Source organism: Buteo buteo, unplaced genomic scaffold (assembly GCF_964188355.1).
Source record: "Buteo buteo unplaced genomic scaffold, bButBut1.hap1.1 HAP1_SCAFFOLD_331, whole genome shotgun sequence".
Taxonomy (NCBI): Eukaryota; Metazoa; Chordata; class Aves; order Accipitriformes; family Accipitridae; genus Buteo; species Buteo buteo.
Window position 1 is genome coordinate 37,599 of NW_027439495.1, and position 20,685 is coordinate 58,283.

The 20,685-nt window shown below is 60.8% G+C and overlaps 1 protein-coding gene and 1 long non-coding RNA gene across 2 annotated transcripts; both read right to left on the bottom strand.

Annotated features, from left to right (window-relative positions):
* Positions 1-10,769: 10,769 nt before the first annotated feature.
* On the bottom strand, positions 10,770-18,460 carry LOC142028394 (uncharacterized). The gene is made up of 2 exons (XM_075022271.1): positions 18,352-18,460; positions 10,770-18,178 (listed from the first exon to the last, which is right to left on the bottom strand). The coding sequence occupies exon 2, from the start codon at positions 13,805-13,807 to the stop codon at positions 12,542-12,544; it is 1,266 nt and encodes a 421-aa protein (XP_074878372.1). The 5' UTR covers positions 13,808-18,178; positions 18,352-18,460; the 3' UTR covers positions 10,770-12,541.
* Positions 18,461-18,833: 373 nt separating this feature from the next.
* Positions 18,834-20,429, bottom strand: LOC142028396 (uncharacterized). Its single transcript, XR_012649575.1, has 3 exons — positions 20,350-20,429; positions 19,886-19,950; positions 18,834-19,028 (listed from the first exon to the last, which is right to left on the bottom strand). It is a non-coding gene; the product is annotated as an uncharacterized LOC142028396 (long non-coding RNA).
* Between the last annotated feature and the right edge of the window lie 256 nt (positions 20,430-20,685).

The window sequence follows — 20,685 nt, forward strand, 5'->3', positions numbered from 1 at the left end:
CCCCTCCGGAAAAGAGGCTCGGCGGCGGCCGAGGGGCCCCGAGGGCTCCCGCCTCTGGCAAAGCCCGGAGCCCCAGCGCGGCCGGCCCTGCGGATAGGGCGCCAAGGGCAGGGGAAGAGCGGGCAGAGCTTTCGGGGCTGGGCCCTTGCCTGCGGGAGCAGGAGCCCGACGTCCGCCCCTCCGGAAAAGAGGCTCGGCGGCGGCCAAGGGGCCCCGAGGGCTCCCGCCTCTGGCAAAGCCCGGAGCCCCAGCGCGGCCGGCCCTGCGGATAGGGCGCCAAGGGCAGGGGAAGAGCGGGCAGAGCTTTCGGGGCTGGGCCCTTGCCTGCGGGAGCAGGAGCCCGACGTCCGCCCCTCCGGAAAAGAGGCTCGGCGGCGGCCGAGGGGCCCCGAGGGCTCCCGCCTCTGGCAAAGCCCGGAGCCCCAGCGCGGCCGGCCCTGCGGATAGGGCACCAAGGGCAGGGGAAGAGCGGGCAGAGCTTTCGGGGCTGGGCCCTTGCCTGCGGGAGCAGGAGCCCGACGTCCGCCCCTCCGGAAAAGAGGCTCGGCGGCGGCCGAGGGGCCCCGAGGGCTCCCGCCTCTGGCAAAGCCCGGAGCCCCAGCGCGGCCAGCCCTGCGGATAGGGCGCCAAGGGCAGGGGAAGAGCGGGCAGAGCTTTCGGGGCTGGGCCCTTGCCTGCGGGAGCAGGAGCTCGACGTCCGCCCCTCCAGAAAAGAGGCTCGGCGGCGGCCGAGGGGCCCCGAGGGCTCCCGCCTCTGGCAAAGCCCGGAGCCCCAGCGCGGCCGGCCCTGCGGATAGGGCACCAAGGGCAGGGGAAGAGCGGGCAGAGCTTTCGGGGCTGGGCCCTTGCCTGCGGGAGCAGGAGCCCGACGTCCGCCCCTCCGGAAAAGAGGCTCGGCGGCGGCCGAGGGGCCCTGAGGGCTCCCGCCTCTGGCAAAGCCCGGAGCCCCAGCGCGGCCGGCCCTGCGGATAGGGCGCCAAGGGCAGGGGAAGAGCGGGCAGAGCTTTCGGGGCTGGGCCCTTGCCTGCGGGAGCAGGAGCCCGACGTCCGCCCCTCCGGAAAAGAGGCTCGGCGGCGACCGAGGGGCCGCGAGGGCTCCCGCCTCTGGCAAAGCCCGGAGCCCCAGCGCGGCCGGCCCTGCGGATAGGGCGCCAAGGGCAGGGGAAGAGCGGGCAGAGCTTTCGGGGCTGGGCCCTTGCCTGCGGGAGCAGGAGCCCGACGTCCGCCCCTCCGGAAAAGAGGCTCGGCGGCGGCCGAGGGGCCCCGAGGGCTCCCGCCTCTGGCAAAGCCCGGAGCCCCAGCGCGGCCGGCCCTGCGGATAGGGCGCCAAGGGCAGGGGAAGAGCGGGCAGAGCTTTCGGGGCTGGGCCCTTGCCTGCGGGAGCAGGAGCCCGACGTCCGCCCCTCCGGAAAAGAGGCTCGGCGGCGGCCGAGGGGCCCCGAGGGCTCCCGCCTCTGGCAAAGCCCGGAGCCCCAGCGCGGCCGGCCCTGCGGATAGGGCGCCAAGGGCAGGGGAAGAGCGGGCAGAGCTTTCGGGGCTGGGCCCTTGCCTGCGGGAGCAGGAGCCCGACGTCCGCCCCTCCGGAAAAGAGGCTCGGCGGCGGCCGAGGGGCCCCGAGGGCTCCCGCCTCTGGCAAAGCCCGGAGCCCCAGCGCGGCCGGCCCTGCGGATAGGGCGCCAAGGGCAGGGGAAGAGCGGGCAGAGCTTTCGGGGCTGGGCCCTTGCCTGCGGGAGCAGGAGCTCGACGTCCGCCCCTCCGGAAAAGAGGCTCGGCGGCGGCCGAGGGGCCCCGAGGGCTCCCGCCTCTGGCAAAGCCCGGAGCCCCAGCGCGGCCGGCCCTGCGGATAGGGCGCCAAGGGCAGGGGAAGAGCGGGCAGAGCTTTCGGGGCTGGGCCCTTGCCTGCGGGAGCAGGAGCCCGACGTCCGCCCCTCCGGAAAAGAGGCTCGGCGGCGGCCGAGGGGCCGCGAGGGCTCCCACCTCTGGCAAAGCCCGGAGCCCCAGCGCGGCCGGCCCTGCGGATAGGGCGCCAAGGGCAGGGGAAGAGCGGGCAGAGCTTTCGGGGCTGGGTCCTTGCCTGCGGGAGCAGGAGCCCGACGTCCGCCCCTCCGGAAAAGAGGCTCGGCGGCGGCCGAGGGGCCCCGAGGGCTCCCGCCTCTGGCAAAGCCCGGAGCCCCAGCGCGGCCGGCCCTGCGGATAGGGCGCCAAGGGCAGGGGAAGAGCGGGCAGAGCTTTCGGGGCTGGGCCCTTGCCTGCGGGAGCAGGAGCCCGACGTCCGCCCCTCCGGAAAAGAGGCTCGGCGGCGGCCCAGGGGCCCCGAGGGCTCCCGCCTCTGGCAAAGCCCGGAGCCCCAGCGCGGCCGGCCCTGCGGATAGGGCGCCAAGGGCAGGGGAAGAGCGGGCAGAGCTTTCGGGGCTGGGCCCTTGCCTGCGGGAGCAGGAGCCCGACGTCCGCCCCTCCGGAAAAGAGGCTCGGCGGCGGCCGAGGGGCCCCGAGGGCTCCCGCCTCTGGCAAAGCCCGGAGCCCCAGCGCGGCCGGCCCTGCGGATAGGGCGCCAAGGGCAGGGGAAGAGCGGGCAGAGCTTTCGGGCCTGGGCCCTTGCCTGCGGGAGCAGGAGCCCGACGTCCGCCCCTCCGGAAAAGAGGCTCGGCGGCGGCCGAGGGGCCCCGAGGGCTCCCGCCTCTGGCAAAGCCCGGAGCCCCAGCGCGGCCGGCCCTGCGGATAGGGCGCCAAGGGCAGGGGAAGAGCGGGCAGAGCTTTCGGGGCTGGGCCCTTGCCTGCGGGAGCAGGAGCTCGACGTCCGCCCCTCCGGAAAAGAGGCTCGGCGGCGGCCGAGGGGCCCCGAGGGCTCCCGCCTCTGGCAAAGCCCGGAGCCCCAGCGCGGCCGGCCCTGCGGATAGGGCGCCAAGGGCAGGGGAAGAGCGGGCAGAGCTTTCGGGGCTGGGCCCTTGCCTGCGGGAGCAGGAGCCCGACGTCCGCCCCTCCGGAAAAGAGGCTCGGCGGCGGCCGAGGGGCCCTGAGGGCTCCCGCCTCTGGCAAAGCCCGGAGCCCCAGCGCGGCCGGCCCTGCGCATAGGGCGCCAAGGGCAGGGGAAGAGCGGGCAGAGCTTTCGGGCCTGGGCCCTTGCCTGCGGGAGCAGGAGCCCGACGTCCGCCCCTCCGGAAAAGAGGCTCGGCGGCGGCCGAGGGGCCGCGAGGGCTCCCACCTCTGGCAAAGCCCGGAGCCCCAGCGCGGCCGGCCCTGCGGATAGGGCGCCAAGGGCAGGGGAAGAGCGGGCAGAGCTTTCGGGCCTGGGCCCTTGCCTGCGGGAGCAGGAGCCCGACGTCCGCCCCTCCGGAAAAGAGGCTCGGCGGCGGCCGAGGGGCCCCGAGGGCTCCCGCCTCTGGCAAAGCCCGGAGCCCCAGCGCGGCCGGCCCTGCGGATAGGGCGCCAAGGGCAGGGGAAGAGCGGGCAGAGCTTTCGGGGCTGGGCCCTTGCCTGCGGGAGCAGGAGCCCGACGTCCGCCCCTCCGGAAAAGAGGCTCGGCGGCGGCCGAGGGGCCCCGAGGGCTCCCGCCTCTGGCAAAGCCCGGAGCCCCAGCGCGGCCGGCCCTGCGGATAGGGCGCCAAGGGCAGGGGAAGAGCGGGCAGAGCTTTCGGGGCTGGGCCCTTGCCTGCGGGAGCAGGAGCCCGACGTTCGCCCCTCCGGAAAAGAGGCTCGGCGGCGGCCCAGGGGCCCCGAGGGCTCCCGCCTCTGGCAAAGCCCGGAGCCCCAGCGCGGCCGGCCCTGCGGATAGGGTGCCAAGGGCAGGGGAAGAGCGGGCAGAGCTTTCGGGGCTGGGCCCTTGCCTGCGGGAGCAGGAGCCCGACGTCCGCCCCTCCGGAAAAGAGGCTCGGCGGCGGCCGAGGGGCCCCGAGGGCTCCCGCCTCTGGCAAAGCCCGGAGCCCCAGCGCGGCCGGCCCTGCGGATAGGGCGCCAAGGGCAGGGGAAGAGCGGGCAGAGCTTTCGGGCCAGGGCCCTTGCCTGCGGGAGCAGGAGCCCGACGTCCGCCCCTCCGGAAAAGAGGCTCGGCGGCGGCCGAGGGGCCCCGAGGGCTCCCGCCTCTGGCAAAGCCCGGAGCCCCAGCGCGGCCGGCCCTGCGGATAGGGCGCCAAGGGCAGGGGAAGAGCGGGCAGAGCTTTCGGGGCTGGGCCATTGCCTGCGGGAGCAGGAGCCCGACGTCCGCCCCTCCGGAAAAGAGGCTCGGCGGCGGCCGAGGGGCCCCGAGGGCTCCCGCCTCTGGCAAAGCCCGGAGCCCCAGCGCGGCCGGCCCTGCGGATAGGGCGCCAAGGGCAGGGGAAGAGCGGGCAGAGCTTTCGGGGCTGGGCCCTTGCCTGCGGGAGCAGGAGCTCGACGTCCGCCCCTCCGGAAAAGAGGCTCGGCGGCGGCCGAGGGGCCCCGAGGGCTCCCGCCTCTGGCAAAGCCCGGAGCCCCAGCGCGGCCGGCCCTGCGGATAGGGCGCCAAGGGCAGGGGAAGAGCGGGCAGAGCTTTCGGGGCTGGGCCCTTGCCTGCGGGAGCAGGAGCCCGACGTCCGCCCCTCCGGAAAAGAGGCTCGGCGGCGGCCGAGGGGCCCTGAGGGCTCCCGCCTCTGGCAAAGCCCGGAGCCCCAGCGCGGCCGGCCCTGCGCATAGGGCGCCAAGGGCAGGGGAAGAGCGGGCAGAGCTTTCGGGCCTGGGCCCTTGCCTGCGGGAGCAGGAGCCCGACGTCCGCCCCTCCGGAAAAGAGGCTCGGCGGCGGCCGAGGGGCCGCGAGGGCTCCCACCTCTGGCAAAGCCCGGAGCCCCAGCGCGGCCGGCCCTGCGGATAGGGCGCCAAGGGCAGGGGAAGAGCGGGCAGAGCTTTCGGGCCTGGGCCCTTGCCTGCGGGAGCAGGAGCCCGACGTCCGCCCCTCCGGAAAAGAGGCTCGGCGGCGGCCGAGGGGCCCCGAGGGCTCCCGCCTCTGGCAAAGCCCGGAGCCCCAGCGCGGCCGGCCCTGCGGATAGGGCGCCAAGGGCAGGGGAAGAGCGGGCAGAGCTTTCGGGGCTGGGCCCTTGCCTGCGGGAGCAGGAGCCCGACGTCCGCCCCTCCGGAAAAGAGGCTCGGCGGCGGCCGAGGGGCCCCGAGGGCTCCCGCCTCTGGCAAAGCCCGGAGCCCCAGCGCGGCCGGCCCTGCGGATAGGGCGCCAAGGGCAGGGGAAGAGCGGGCAGAGCTTTCGGGGCTGGGCCCTTGCCTGCGGGAGCAGGAGCCCGACGTCCGCCCCTCCGGAAAAGAGGCTCGGCGGCGGCCCAGGGGCCCCGAGGGCTCCCGCCTCTGGCAAAGCCCGGAGCCCCAGCGCAGCCGGCCCTGCGGATAGGGCGCCAAGGGCAGGGGAAGAGCGGGCAGAGCTTTCGGGGCTGGGCCCTTGCCTGCGGGAGCAGGAGCCCGACGTCCGCCCCTCCGGAAAAGAGGCTCGGCGGCGGCCCAGGGGCCCCGAGGGCTCCCGCCTCTGGCAAAGCCCGGAGCCCCAGCGCGGCCGGCCCTGCGGATAGGGCGCCAAGGGCAGGGGAAGAGCGGGCAGAGCTTTCGGGGCTGGGCCCTTGCCTGCGGGAGCAGGAGCCCGACGTCCACCCCTCCGGAAAAGAGGCTCGGCGGCGGCCGAGGGGCCCCGAGGGCTCCCGCCTCTGGCAAAGCCCGGAGCCCCAGCGCGGCCGGCCCTGCGGATAGGGCGCCAAGGGCAGGGGAAGAGCGGGCAGAGCTTTCGGGGCTGGGCCCTTGCCTGCGGGAGCAGGAGCCCGACGTCCGCCCCTCCGGAAAAGAGGCTCGGCGGCGGCCGAGGGGCCCCGAGGGCTCCCGCCTCTGGCAAAGCCCGGAGCCCCAGCGCGGCCGGCCCTGCGGATAGGGCGCCAAGGGCAGGGGAAGAGCGGGCAGAGCTTTCGGGGCTGGGCCCTTGCCTGCGGGAGCAGGAGCCCGACGTCCGCCCCTCCGGAAAAGAGGCTCGGCGGCGGCCGAGGGGCCCCGAGGGCTCCCGCCTCTGGCAAAGCCCGGAGCCCCAGCGCGGCCGGCCCTGCGGATAGGGCGCCAAGGGCAGGGGAAGAGCGGGCAGAGCTTTCGGGGCTGGGCCCTTGCCTGCGGGAGCAGGAGCCCGACGTCCGCCCCTCCGGAAAAGAGGCTCGGCGGCGGCCGAGGGGCCCCGAGGGCTCCCGCCTCTGGCAAAGCCCGGAGCCCCAGCGCGGCCGGCCCTGCGGATAGGGCGCCAAGGGCAGGGGAAGAGCGGGCAGAGCTTTCGGGGCTGGGCCCTTGCCTGCGGGAGCAGGAGCCCGACGTCCGCCCCTCCGGAAAAGAGGCTCGGCGGCGGCCCAGGGGCCCCGAGGGCTCCCGCCTCTGGCAAAGCCCGGAGCCCCAGCGCGGCCGGCCCTGCGGATAGGGCGCCAAGGGCAGGGGAAGAGCGGGCAGAGCTTTCAGGGCCGGGCCCTTGCCTGCGGGAGCAGGAGCCCGACGTTCGCCCCTCCGGAAAAGAGGCTCGGCGGCGGCCGAGGGGCCCCGAGGGCTCCCGCCTCTGGCAAAGCCCGGAGCCCCAGCGCGGCCGGCCCTGCGGATAGGGTGCCAAGGGCAGGGGAAGAGCGGGCAGAGCTTTCGGGGCTGGGCCCTTGCCTGCGGGAGCAGGAGCCCGACGTCCGCCCCTCCGGAAAAGAGGCTCGGCGGCGGCCGAGGGGCCCCGAGGGCTCCCGCCTCTGGCAAAGCCCGGAGCCCCAGCGCGGCCGGCCCTGCGGATAGGGCGCAAGGGCAGGGGAAGAGCGGGCAGAGCTTTCGGGGCTGGGCCCTTGCCTGCGGGAGCAGGAGCCCGACCTTCGCCCCTCCGGAAAAGAGGCTCGGCGGCGGCCGAGGGGCCCCAAGGGCTCCCGCCTCTGGCAAAGCCCGGAGCCCCAGCGCGGCCGGCCCTGCGGATAGGGCGCCAAGGGCAGGGGAAGAGCGGGCAGAGCTTTCGGGGCTGGGCCCTTGCCTGCGGGAGCAGGAGCCCGACGTCCGCCCCTCCGGAAAAGAGGCTCGGCGGCGGCCGAGGGGCCCCGAGGGCTCCCGCCTCTGGCAAAGCCCGGAGCCCCAGCGCGGCCGGCCCTGCGGATAGGGCGCCAAGGGCAGGGGAAGAGCGGGCAGAGCTTTCGGGGCTGGGCCCTTGCCTGCGGGAGCAGGAGCCCGACGTCCGCCCCTCCGGAAAAGAGGCTCGGCGGCGGCCGAGGGGCCCTGAGGGCTCCCGCCTCTGGCAAAGCCCGGAGCCCCAGCGCGGCCGGCCCTGCGCATAGGGCGCCAAGGGCAGGGGAAGAGCGGGCAGAGCTTTCGGGCCTGGGCCCTTGCCTGCGGGAGCAGGAGCCCGACGTCCGCCCCTCCGGAAAAGAGGCTCGGCGGCGGCCGAGGGGCCCCGAGGGCTCCCGCCTCTGGCAAAGCCCGGAGCCCCAGCGCGGCCGGCCCTGCGGATAGGGCGCCAAGGGCAGGGGAAGAGCGGGCAGAGCTTTCGGGGCTGGGCCCTTGCCTGCGGGAGCAGGAGCCCGACGTTCGCCCCTCCAGAAAGAGGCTCGGCCGCAGCCTAACCCTAACCCTAACCTACCCCTAACCCTAGCCCTAACCCTAGCCCTAAGTGCTAGCCTAACCCTAATCCTAACCCAACCTTAACCCTAAGACTAACCTTTGCCCTTAAAACTAACCTAATACAAACCCTAACTCGTACCCTAACCCTATCCCTAACCCCTAACCCTAACCTTAGCCCTAACCCTAACCGTAACCCTAACCCTAAGCCTAACCCCTAACCCTAACCATAACCCTAAACCCTAACCCTAAACCTAACCCTATATCTAACCTTAGCCCTAAGTCGTACCCTAACACTAATCCAACCTTAACCCTAAGCCTAACCTTCGCCCTTAATACTAAACTCATAAAAACCTAATCCTAACTCCTAACCCTAACCCTAACCTTACACCTAACCATAACCCCTAACCTTAACCCTAACCCTAACCATAACTCCTAACCCTAACCCTAACCTTAGCCCTAACCCTAACCCCTAACCCCTAACAGTAACCCTAATCCTAAGACTAACCCCTAACCCCTAACCCCTGACCCTAACCATAATTCTAAAACCTAAGCCTAACCCTAACCCTAGCCCTAAGTCGTACCCTAACCCTAACCCTAACCCTAACCCAACCTTAACCCTAAGCCTAACCTTCGCCCTTAAAACTAACCTCATACAAACCCTAACCCTAACTCCTAACCCTAAACCTAACCTAACCCTAACCCTAAATATTACACTAACCCTAACCCTAACCCTAACCCTAGCCCTAACCCTAACACCTAACCCCTAACCGTAACCCTAACCCTAAGCCTAAGACCTAACCCTAACCATAACCCTAAACCCTAACCCTAACCCTAACCCTAACCCTAGCCCTAACCCTAGCCCTAAGTCGTACCCTAACCCTACTCCTAACCCTAACCCAACCTTAACCCTAAGCCTAACCTTAGACCTTAAAACTAACCTCATACAAAACCTAACCCTAACTCCTAACCCTAATCCTAACCTAACCCTAACCCTAACCCTAACTCTTACCCTAACCCTAACCCTTACCCTAGGCCTAACCCTACCCCTAACCCTAACCTTAGCCCTAACCCTAACCCCTAACACCTAACCGTAACCCTAACCCTAAGCCTAACCCCTAACCCCTAACCCCTAACCATATCCCTAAACCCTAACTCTAACCCTAAACTTAACCCTAGCCCTAACCCTAGCCCTAAGTCCTACCCTAAACCTAATCCTAACCCTTACCTTAGCCCTAACCCTAACCCCTTACCCCTAACCGTAATCCTAACACTAAGCCTAACCCCTAACCCCTAACCCCTAACCCTAAACATAACCCTAACCCTAACCCTAACCCTAGCCCTAACCCTAGCCCTAAGTCCTACCCTAACCCTAATCCTAACCCTAACCCAACCTTAACCCTAAGACTAACCTTAGCCCTTAAACCTAACCTAATACAAACCCTAACCCTAACTCCTAACCCTAACCCAAACCTAACCCTAACCCTAACACTAACTCTTACCCTAACCCTAACCCTAACCCAAACCCTAACACTAACCCTAACCCTAGCCCTAACCCTAACCCTAACCATAACCTTAGCCCTAACACTAACCCCTAACCCCTAACCGTAACCCTAACCCTAAGCCTAACCACTAACACTAACCATAACGCTAAACCCAAACCGTAACCCTAACCCTAGCCCTAAGTCCTACCTTAACCCTAATCCTAACCCTAACCGAACCTTAACCCTAGGCCTAAACTTAGCCCTTAAAATTAACCTAATACAAACCCTAACCCTAATGCTAACCCTAACCTTAGCCCTAACCCTAACCCCTAACCCCTAACCGTAATGCTAACCCAAACCCTAAGCCTAACCCCTAACCCCTAACCCATAACCCTAAACATAACCCTAACCCCTAACCATAACGCTAACCCTAACCCTCACCCTAGCCCTAACCCTAACCCTAACTCTTAACCTAACCCTAACCCTAACCTTAGCCCTAACCCTAACCCCTCACCCTTAACCGTAACGCTAATCCTAAGCCTAACCCCTAACCCCTAACCATAACCATAACTCAAAACCCTAACCCTAACCCTAACCCTAGACCTAAGCCTAGCCCTAAGTTGTACCCTAACCCTAATCCTAACCCTAACCCAACCTTTACCTTAAGCCTAACCTTAGCCCTTAAAACTAACCTAATACAAACCCTAACACTACCTCCTAAACGTAACCCAAACCTAACCCTAACCCTAACCCTAACTCTAACTCTTACCCTAACCCTAACACTAACCCTAGCCCTAACCCTAACCCTAACCCTAACCTTAGCCCTAACCCTAACCCCTAACCACTAACCGTAACCTTAACCCTAAGCCTAACCCCTAACCCCTAACCCTAACCATAACCCTAACCCCTAACTCTAACCCTAACCCTAACCCTAACCCTAGCCCTAACCCTAGCCCTAAGTCCTACCCTTACCCTTATACTACCCCTATCCCAACCTGAACCCTAAGCCTAACTTTAGCCCTTAAAACTAACCTAATACAAACCCTAACCCTAACTCCTAACCCTAAACATAACCTAACCCTAACCCTAACCCTAACTCTTACCCTAACCCTAAACCTAACACTAGCCCTAACCCTAACCCTAACCCTAACCTTAGCACTAAGCCTAACCCCTAACCCCTAAACATAACCCTAATCCTAAGCCTAACCCCTAAACCCTAACCCTATACCTAGCCCTAACCCTAGCTCTAAGTCCTAGCCTAACCCTAATCCTAACCCTAACCCAACCTTAACCCTAAGCCTAACTTTAGCCCTTAAAACTAACCTAATACAAACCCTAACCCTAACTCCTAACCCTAACCCTAACCCTAACGCTTACACTAACCCTAACCCTAACCCTAACCTTAGCCCTAAGCCTAACCCCTAACCCCTAACCGTAACCCTAACCCTAAGCCTAACCCCTAACCCCTAACCCTAAACATAACCCTAAACCCTAACCCTAACCCTAGCCACTTACCCTAGCCCTAAGTCCTACCCTAACTCTTACCCTAACCCTAACCCTAACCTTAGCCCTAACCCTAACCGTAAACCTAACCCTAAGCCTAACCCCTAACCCCTAACCCCTGTCGTGGTTTAACCCCAGCCAGCAACTAAGCACCACGCAGCCGCTCACTCACTCCCCCCCCCACCCAGTGGGATGGGGGAGAAAATCAGGAAAAGAAGTAAAACTGCTGGGTTGAGATAAGAATGGTTTAATAGAGCAGAAAAGAAGAAACTAATAATGATAATGATAACACTAATAAAATGACAGCAGTAGTAATAAAAGGAATGAAATGTACAAATGATGCGCAGGGCAATTGCTCACCACCCGCCGACTGACACCCAGCCAGTCCCCGAGCAGCGAAATCCCTGCCCCCCCCTTCCCAGTTCCTATACTAGATGGGACGTCCCATGGTATGGAATACACCGTTGGCCACTTTGGGTCAGGTGCCCTGGCTGGGCATGAGAAGCTGAAAAATCCCCGACCATAGTCTAAACACTACTGAGCAACAACTGAAAACATCAGTGTTATCAACATTCTTCACATACTGAACTCAAAACATAGCACTGTACCAGCTACTAGGAAGACAGTTAACTCCATCCCGGCTGAAACCAGGACAGTATCCACCCCTTATTCTATACCATTGACGTCATGCTCAGTTCCCATACCTTTAGTTACATTCTGATCAATCATCACCACCTTTCCATCCCTTTGAGACATATGAACAATGATATATATATATATGAAAAGTATATACACACAGAGATATCAGTTCTTTAGTTCATGGGTTACATTCATAAAATGTTTGTTGAGTTCATTTAGTTTCCGACTCTGGGCTCCATCTGTCATACCAGTCTGTCTGGGCGGAAGGGATGGTGCAAAGTCCTCTCAGTCGGTAGAGCAGAATTGGGCTTCTGTGCGGTGTGCGGAGCAGATGACATTTGATGCAGCAGGAGGATGGTGTGCACCGTTGGATTGTTGTATGCTGGAGTCAGTTCTGGTTCCACCTCTACGGCGCTTTGCTCAGTTTTATCACAGTTCTTTCTTGCTTGATCCAAGTGATTCTTACTATAGTACTATGGATATAGCATATAACAATTATAGTAATGATAACATACAGTAGCAGGGTTATATAGCAACTAATATCATACAGTTTAATTCTGGCTATTTTCACCTAAAATCAAATCCCCTTGAGGCACACATCGGACTTCCCCATCTTTTTGCATCACCCACCAAGTGCACCCAGGCCCTTGAGCAAAAGCAATCCCACCAATGGGTTTACCTTTGCCTGAGGCAGGAGTAACCCAGACTGTTTTCCCTAACATGTTTTTCATGTGCACTACAGGGACTTTATCCCCTTCTACAGTATGTAAAAATTCTGATTGGGCAGGGCCACTCCGATTGGCAGATCCTCTGGTGTTGACTAACCAGGTGGCTTTTGCTAAATGTGTATCCCAATGTTTGAAGGTTCCACCCCCCATTGCTCTCAATGTAGTCTTTAACAGTCCATTGTATCGCTCAATTTTCCCAGAGGCTGGTGCATGATAGGGGATATGATACACCCACTCAATGCCATGCTCTTTGGCCCAGGTGTCTATGAGGTTGTTTCGGAAATGAGTCCCATTGTCTGACTCAATTCTTTCTGGGGTGCCATGTCGCCACAAGACCTGCTTCTCAAGGCCCAGGATAGTGTTCTGGGCAGTGGCATGGGGTACAGAGTATGTTTCCAGCCATCCGGTGGTTGCTTCCACCATTGTCAGCACATAGCGCTTGCCTTGGCGAGTTTGTGGGAGTGTGATATAGTCAATCTGCCAGGCTTCCCCAAATTTATATTTCAGCCATCGCCCTCCATACCACAGGGGCTTTAACCGCTTGGCTTGCTTAATTGCAGCACATGTTTCACATTCATGGATAACCTGTGCGATAGTGTCCATGGTCAGGTCCACCCCTCGGTCTCGAGCCCATCTCTATGTTGCATCTCTTCCCTGATGGCCTGAAGTATCATGGGCCCACCGAGCCATAAATAGCTCACCCTTCTGTTGCCAGTCCAGGTCCACCTGAGCCACTTCAATCTTGGCAGCCTGATCCACCTGTTCGTTGTTCCGATGTTCTTCAGTGGCCCGACCCTTGGGTACGTGAGCATCTACATGACGTACTTTTACCACTAGCTTCTCTATCCGAACAGCAATATCTTGCCACAGTGCGGCAGCCCAGATGGGTTTACCTCTGCGCTGCCAGTTGCTCTGCTTCCATTGCTGTAACCACCCCCACAGGGCATTTGCCACCATCCATGAGTCAGTATAGAGATAGAGCACTGGCCACTTCTCTCTTTCAGCAATATCTAATGCTAGCTGGATGGCTTTCACCTCTGCAAACTGACTCGATTCACCCTCTCCTTCAGCGGTTTCTGCAACTTGTCGTGTGGGACTCCATACAGCAGCCTTCCACCTCCGATGCTTTCCCACGATGCGGCAGGACCCATCAGTGAACAGGGCATATTGCCTCTCATTTTCTGGCAGTTTATTATACAGCGGGGCCTCTTCAGCCCGTGTCACCTCCTCCTCCTCTGGCGACATTCCAAAATCTTTGCCTTCTGGCCAGTCCGTGATCACTTCTAAAATTCCTGGGCGACTGGGGTTTCCTATGCGAGCCCGTTGTGTGATCAATGCGATCCACTTACTCCACGTGGCGTCAGTCGCGTGATGTGTAGAGGAGACCCTCCCTTTGAACATCCAGCCCAGCACTGGCAGTCGGGGTGCCAAGAGGAGCTGTGTCTCAGTACCAACCACTTCTGAGGCGGCTCGAACTCCTTCATACGCTGCCAATATCTCTTTTTCAGTTGGGGTATAGCGAGCCTCGGATCCTCGATATCCTCGACTCCAGAACCCCAGGGGTCGGCCTCGGGTCTCCCCAGGTGCTTTCTGCCAGATGCTCCAGGTAGGGCCATTCTCCCCAGCTGCAGTATAGAGCACATTTTTAACATCTTGTCCTGTCCGGACTGGCCCAAGGGCTACGGCATGAACAATCTCCCGTTTAATTTGTTCAAAGGCTTGTTGTTGTTCAGGGCCCCATTTAAAATCATTCTTCTTCCGGGTCACTTGATAGAGAGGGCTTACAATCAAATTGTAATTTGGAATATGCATTCTCCAAAACCCCACGACACCTAGGAAGGCCTGTGTGTCCTTTTTATTAGTCGGGGGAGACACAGCTGCTTTTTTATTAATCACATCCATTGGGATCTGACGACGTCCATCTTGCCATTTTATTCCCAGAAACTGGATCTCCTGTGCAGGTCCCTTGACCTTACTTTCTTTTATGGCAAAACCGGCTTCCAGAAGGATTTGGATTATTTTCTTCCCTTTCTCAAAAACTTCTTCTGCCGTGTTGCCCCATATGATGATGTCATCAATGTATTGCAGGTGTTCCGGAGCTTCACCTTTTTCCAGTGCAGTCTGGATCAGTCCATGGCAAATGGTGGGGCTGTGTTTCCACCCCTGGGGCAATCGATTCCAAGTGTACTGGACACCCCTCCAAGTAAAGGCAAAGAAGAAACTAATAATGATAATGATAACACTAATAAAATGACAGCAGTAGTAATAAAAGGATTGGAATGTACAAATGATGCGCAGGGCAATTGCTCACCACCCAGCCCGTCCCCGAGCGGCGAAATCCCTGCCCCCCCCTTCCCAGTTCCTAAACTAGATGGGACGTCCCATGGTATGGAATACACCGTTGGCCACTTTGGGTCAGGTGCCCTGGCTGGGCATGAGAAGCTGAAAAATCCTTGACTATAGTCTAAACACTACTGAGCAACTGAAAACATCAGTGTGTTATCAACATTCTTCGCATACTGAACTCAAAACATAGCACTGCACCAGCTACTAGGAAGACAGTTAATTCTATCCCAGCTGAAACCAGGACATGGGGACAGCCCAAAACTACACAAGTCAATCAGGGCAGGAACAAAACTGCCTCCAGCCGCCTCGAGTGGGAATCTGGCAAAGCTGTGGCTGACAGAAAGCTGACAAACCCTGGAGGCAGGAGAAAAGGTGGGTCACAAGCGGTGTTCCCCAGGGCTCACTATTGGGGCTGGTTCTGTTTAATATCTTTATCAATGATCTGGATGAGGGGATCGAGCGCGCCCTCAGTAAGTTTGCCAACGACACCACGTTGGGAGGGAAGGTCGACCTGCTCAGGCGTAGGGAGGCTCTACAGAGAGATCTGGACAGGCTGGATCGGGGGGCCGAGGCCAATCGTAGGAAGTTCAAGAAGGCCAAGTGCCGGGTCCTGCGCTTCGGTCACAACCCCACGCAACGCTACAGGGCTTGGGGAAGAGTGGCTGGAAAGCTGCCCGGCGGAAAAGGACGTCGGGGTGCTGGTCGACAGCCGGCTGAAGACGAGCCAGCAGTGTGCCCAGGTGGCCAAGAAGGCCAACGGCATCCTGGTCTGTATCAGGAATAGTGTGGCCAGCAGGAGCAGGGAGGTGATCGTGCCCCTGCGCTGGGCACTGGTGAGGCCGCCCCTCGAGCCCTGCGTTCATTTTTGGGCCCCTCGCGACGGGAAAGACCTTGAGTTGCTGGAACGCGTCCGGAGAAGGGCAACCGAGTTGGTGAGGGGCTGCCCTGGGTTCCGCTGGGATAGAGTTCATTTTTACAGGAACCTGGGAGGTCAGGGGGGGCACAGCCGACCTGAACTAGCCAAGGAGCTCTTCCATACCGTGTGCCATCACGCTCAGTATATAAACGGGGAGCGGGCTGGGGGGTGCATTCAACTTTCGGCGGGGGAAGTGGCGGAGCGTCAGGTTCCAGGTGGTGAGCAGTTGCGCTGTGCATCACTCGTTTTGTATATTCTTTCATTAGTACCGTTGTTGTTGTAACTTCTCTTTTTGTGTTGTCCCAGTAAACGGCCCTTATCTCAACCCTCGAGGTTGGGGGTTTGGGTTTTTTTTTTTTCTTTTCTCCCCTCTGATTCTCCTCCCCAGCCCACCGGAGGGGGGCGGGAGGAGTGAGCGAGCGGCTGCGTGGTCCTTTGTTACCGGCTGGGCTGAAACCACGACAGGGGCCTGGAGCACAAGTCTTCTGAGGAGCGGCTGAGGGAACTGGGGTGGTTTAGTCTGGAGAAAAGGAGGCTGAGGGGAGACCTGACCGCTCTCTACAACTACCCGAAAGGAGGCTGTAGTGAGGTGGGGGCTGGTCTCTTGTATCAAGTAACTAGCGATAGGATGAGAGAAAACAGCCTCAAGTTGTGCCAGGGGAGGTTTAGTTTGGATATTAGAAAAAATTTATTTATTGAAAGGGTTGTCAGTCATCAGAACAGGCTGCCCAGGGAAGTGGTGGCATCACCATCCCTGGAGGTATTCAAAAAAACGTGTAGACAAGGCACTTCAAGACATGGTTTAGTGCGCATCGTTGCCGGTTGGACTCAATGATCTTGAAGGTCTTTTCCAACCTAAATGATTCTATGAAATGTGAAGATGCTAAAAAGCCGTGTACAAACGTTTATGTGCTTCCTCAACTCTGTCCTGCAGTGCCTGACATAGACACCCCTTCTGGCCAACTATCTGCTTGCTGACGAGCACAGCCAGTCACGTGAGCGCTTTTAGGAACATCTTGTAAATCTGTCAGGCACTTCCCAAGGATTCCAAGAATCTGGAATTTAAGAGAAAAGCAGCCCTTCTTTGCCAAGGCCCCGAGTTGGTCGTCTTTGAACACTCAAGACTAGAAGGCACTTCTATCGAGCCGTGTTCATCTTCAGAAGGGCACCCCTTTCTAGCCCCAGGTCCTGGTCCCTATTCCTGCAGGTTAAACCCTCTTTGCTTATTGCACAGAAATATTCTGTCCGTTTAACATCCCTCTGAAGAAAGTTTTCTCTGCGCTAAAATGTCCTGAGCTTGTGGGGATGCTGTCACCTTGGGAGGGGTGGAGACTGTTCTTAGGACTTCAAAATCCCCACCAGGTTTCCCATTGCTCTTAAGGATCCCCTCGCCATTATGGGGACTGTTGATCAATTAGTGGAGAGTGTGCAGAAGGTGGCTTGTCTGCAGATGATGTACGATCGAAAATTGGAGCCTACACAGGAGTCCCCGATGACGATGTTGGTGGATCCCAAGCGAATGACTCCTCTGTACGGGGACTCCCCGATTCTCCGAAGCCGATGGATATACAATTACAAGGAAAGATACAGGCGATGCCCCAGAGCGATTTGCAAATGTTTCACTTTTGGTTCTTTCCTGCTTCAAGTTGTTTTTTTAATCCCATCACTTGTCCCAGAAGGGACTGAACAAGGTTTTGGAGGGATTCAATAATCTGAGATTCTGCAGCGAGGTGGCAATCCCTACCCTCCACTGCCGCGGCCAGACTCGCATGAGAACGGCACAGACAACTGCTTTTCCTTTCCCCAACCGTACTCCAGAGTCTTCCTGTAAAGTGACAACTGTAAACTGGTCCTGTAAACTGACCCGATCGACACCACTCTGCAGATTACACCAATTTCCCTGAGCCCAGTCTACCCTGGGCACAGAGGGTCACGCTTTATGTTTTTCTAAAAAAAAAAAAATCAAACAAAGCTTCTTTCCCCAAAGGGGCAATTTTACTATTGCTCATCTTGTATAAAGGGGGGAAGAGGTCATCGCACGAAGGCGGCACGTAAAGTTTCAAGCACGACGTAAGCCCGCAACCCTTACATTCCTGAGAGGTCTCACGTATTGGGGAAACAGTACGGCACTCTCGTCTTAAGCGATCCTGTCCGTGATGCCACTCTAAATGTCCCAGTCCAACGTTGGGGAAGGTTTCGATACGATCCCAAGAGCGAGATTAAGACACAAACGAGGTCAAATGCTGTATACCCGAACCAGCTTTTATTATCAAAAATAGAAAACAGTAGCGGTAGGATAGAAGGGAAGAAAAAGGCCGGAATCAAGCAAGCAGTCAGGATAGAGTTGCAAGAACAGTCACCACCATGGATCCAGCGGCGTCCCGTTGGTCCTCGGGCTTCAACTCTTTGGGGATGGGTGCACACCACGGCTTGTCCCCACCGTTTTTTGGAGGGCATAGTCCGATGCACGCACATACGTACTGTTCACACCCTACAGGTCTCGTCTACCACACGACCTTCACGTGATCAACACCAGAAACCAGTACGTTATCTCAAAGACTACAGTTTCCATGACAATGGTAGTCTCCACATTCCTCCATGCTTTCCCAGCTCCGGCCCAGCTCCTTCCCTGGATGCCTCAGTGGCCTGGCAATCGTCCTTATGGACAGAGGAGTGTCCTGCTTCAACAAGCCATCCCAGAGACAAACGGCTCGAGATAAACGGTTCACAGTTCAGTCTCTCCCACAGGGACACCCAAGAGTGGCTGCAACCCAACCACGGAGATCCCATGGTGGAGCAGGATGACGCTATGGGGACCGAAGCCCCTGGAGATCCCACCTTGGAGCAGAGATGCCCCATGGGGACTGAAGCCCATGGAAGACTCATGACGGAGCAGTACACCTCCAGAAGAACTTCAACCCATGCAAACCCAAGGTGGAGCAGAAACATCCAGGAGCAGCTACAACCCAACTGCGGAGGACCCACGATGGAGCAGGACTACCCAAGAGGAGCTGCAACCCAACCATGGAGGACCAACGGTTGACCAGCAACACCCCAGAAGAAAGGAACGCCTTGGAGAACCCATAGTGGAGCAGGGACACCCACCAGTGGCTGCAACCCAACCATGGAGGAACCATGGTGGACCAGGGTTACGCCATGGGGACTGAAGCCCATGAGATCCCACCTTGGAGCAGGACACCCAAGAAGAACGGAAGCCCCTGGAGATCCCATGATGGAGCAGGGACACCCTATGGCGACTGAAGCCCATGGAGAACTCATGGTGGAGCAGGACAACCTAGAAGAACCAAAACCCATGGAAGACCCGTGGGGGAGCAAGACGCTACATGGAAACTGAAACCTGTGGAGGATCCATGGTGGACCAGCAACACTCCAGCAACACCATAGCCCCCGGAGCATCCATGATGGAACAGCAACATCATAAAGCCCACAGCGAACTCACGGCGGAGCAGAACCACCCACGACAGCCTCAACCCACCACGGAAGACCCGTGGTGGACCAGGGCCACCCCCCAGGGACCGAAACCCCTGAAGAGCCTGTGGTCAACCAGGGCCACCCCACGGGGACCGAAGCCCCCAGAGATGCCACCTTGGAGCAGGAACACGCTCCCCACCCCGAGAAAACCAGGGAAGAGACACAATCCTGGGAGGGATCTGACCTTTAATAGGACCTGAGGAAGTACAAACTGGGGGGAGGTCATGCCCCCCCCTCCACCCGCCACCCCCACCATGTCCCCCTCCCCCCTCGGCGTCCATCCATGGCCCGGGGGGGAGGGGACAGTGTGTCCCCCCCACCCCGGGGGGGTTCGGGGGCCCCCCCGAAATCCAGCACCGAGGGTCCAAGCTGGGGATGAGAAGGAGATCAGCGGGGGAGGGGCCGGGTGGGCACTCAGAGACCCCCCCCAAAATGGGGGTTTGGGGGGGAACAGGGACCCCAACCCCCCCAAAACGGGGGATATGAAGGAGAGATCCCAAAATAATTGGGGTGGGAGTCATCCCTCCCCCCAACCCCCCAAAATGGGGTTTGGGGGGCTCAGGGACCCCAACCCCCCTCCAAAAAATGGGAGACGGTGGGGGCAATCCAAAATTCCCTCCCTAAATAATTTGGGGAGGGCAGGGCACCCTGTAGCCCCCTCCCCAAATGGGGGTTTGGGGGCTCAAGAACCCCCCAAAATAATTTGAGGGGGCAGAGACCACCACAGGACCCCAAAATGGGGGTTTTGGGGGGCTCAGTGATTCTCCTCCCCCTCCAAAATGGAGGACATGGTGGGGGGGGGGGGAACCCCAAAACCACCCCCCCCAAATAATTTAGCAGGAGATCAAGAAACACCACAGCCCCCCCAAAATGGGGAGGGGGGATTCACAGATCTCCACACACCCCCCAAAAATAGGGGATGTAATGGGGGGGCCCCAAAATAATTTAAGGGAAGCAGCAACTCCTCCCAGACCTCTCAAAATTGAGGGATTGGGGGGGGGGGTCAGGGACCCCCCTGCCAAAATAATTTGAGGGGGTCAGAAAACCCTGTGTGCCCACCCCCCCAAAAAAATGAGAGGTTGGGGGGGGGGTCTGCAAGGACAGGAGGTTTTCAGGAGGCCCCAGTTCATGGGAGGGAGCTCATGGGTGCGGGGGGGGGTCCCCAGGGTGTCCCCCCCTATTTTGGGGGGGTTCCCCCCCCATCCCCCCCCCCCCCGTGCCCCTACCTCAGTTGTCGTAGTTGTCCCGGTAGGAAGCGGAGGGGAAGCGCTCGCCGTAACCCCCCTGGTTTCTGGGGGGGGGGGGGGGGGGGTCAGCACCCACGGGTGGCCCCCCCCAGCACCCATGGGACCCCCCCCCCCAAGTTCCTCAGAACCACCCAAAAACCATCAGCTGCCCCTCAACACCCAGGACCCCCCCTCCCCCAGCACCCATGAGCTCCCCCCAGCACCCACAAGCCCCCCGCCTCCCAAGCACCCATGCCCCCCCCAACACCCACGCCCCCCCCCCCCCCCCCAGCACCCACAAGCCACCTCCCCAGCTCCCACAGGGCCCCCCCAAGCACCCAAAAGATACCCCCCTCCCCCCCCAAGTACCCACGGCCCCTCCTCCAGCATACCCAGGCCCCCCCCCAGCACCCACCCATGCCCCCCCCCCCCAGCACCCATGGGTGCCCCCCCCTCCTCCTCACCGGCCACCATAGTCGCGGGAGCCCCCGTAGCCCCCCCCGCTGCGTCCCTCGTAGCGGCCCCCGTAGCCCCGATCACCTCCTCCTGGGGGAGGGGACGACCCCAAAATTTAAGGGGATGGGGGGGCATTAAGACCTCCCCCACCCCCCCCCAAACCCCTCCCTCAAACCTCCCAGTCCCACGTGGGACCCCCAAAACTCCCCCAGGCCCCCCCGCCCCCCCCAACCCATCTGACACTCCACTGCCCCCCCCAACCCCCCTAAGAGCCCCCCCAAAAAGCCCCACACCCCAAATTAACCCTTCCTGGCTCCCCCCAAAACCCCCAGGCCCCTGCAAAT

Excerpts from the sequence above, each read along its gene's own strand:
- LOC142028394 (XM_075022271.1), bottom strand. The coding sequence starts at position 13,807 with ATGGATGTGATTAATAAAAAAGCAGCTGTGTCTCCCCCGACTAATAAA.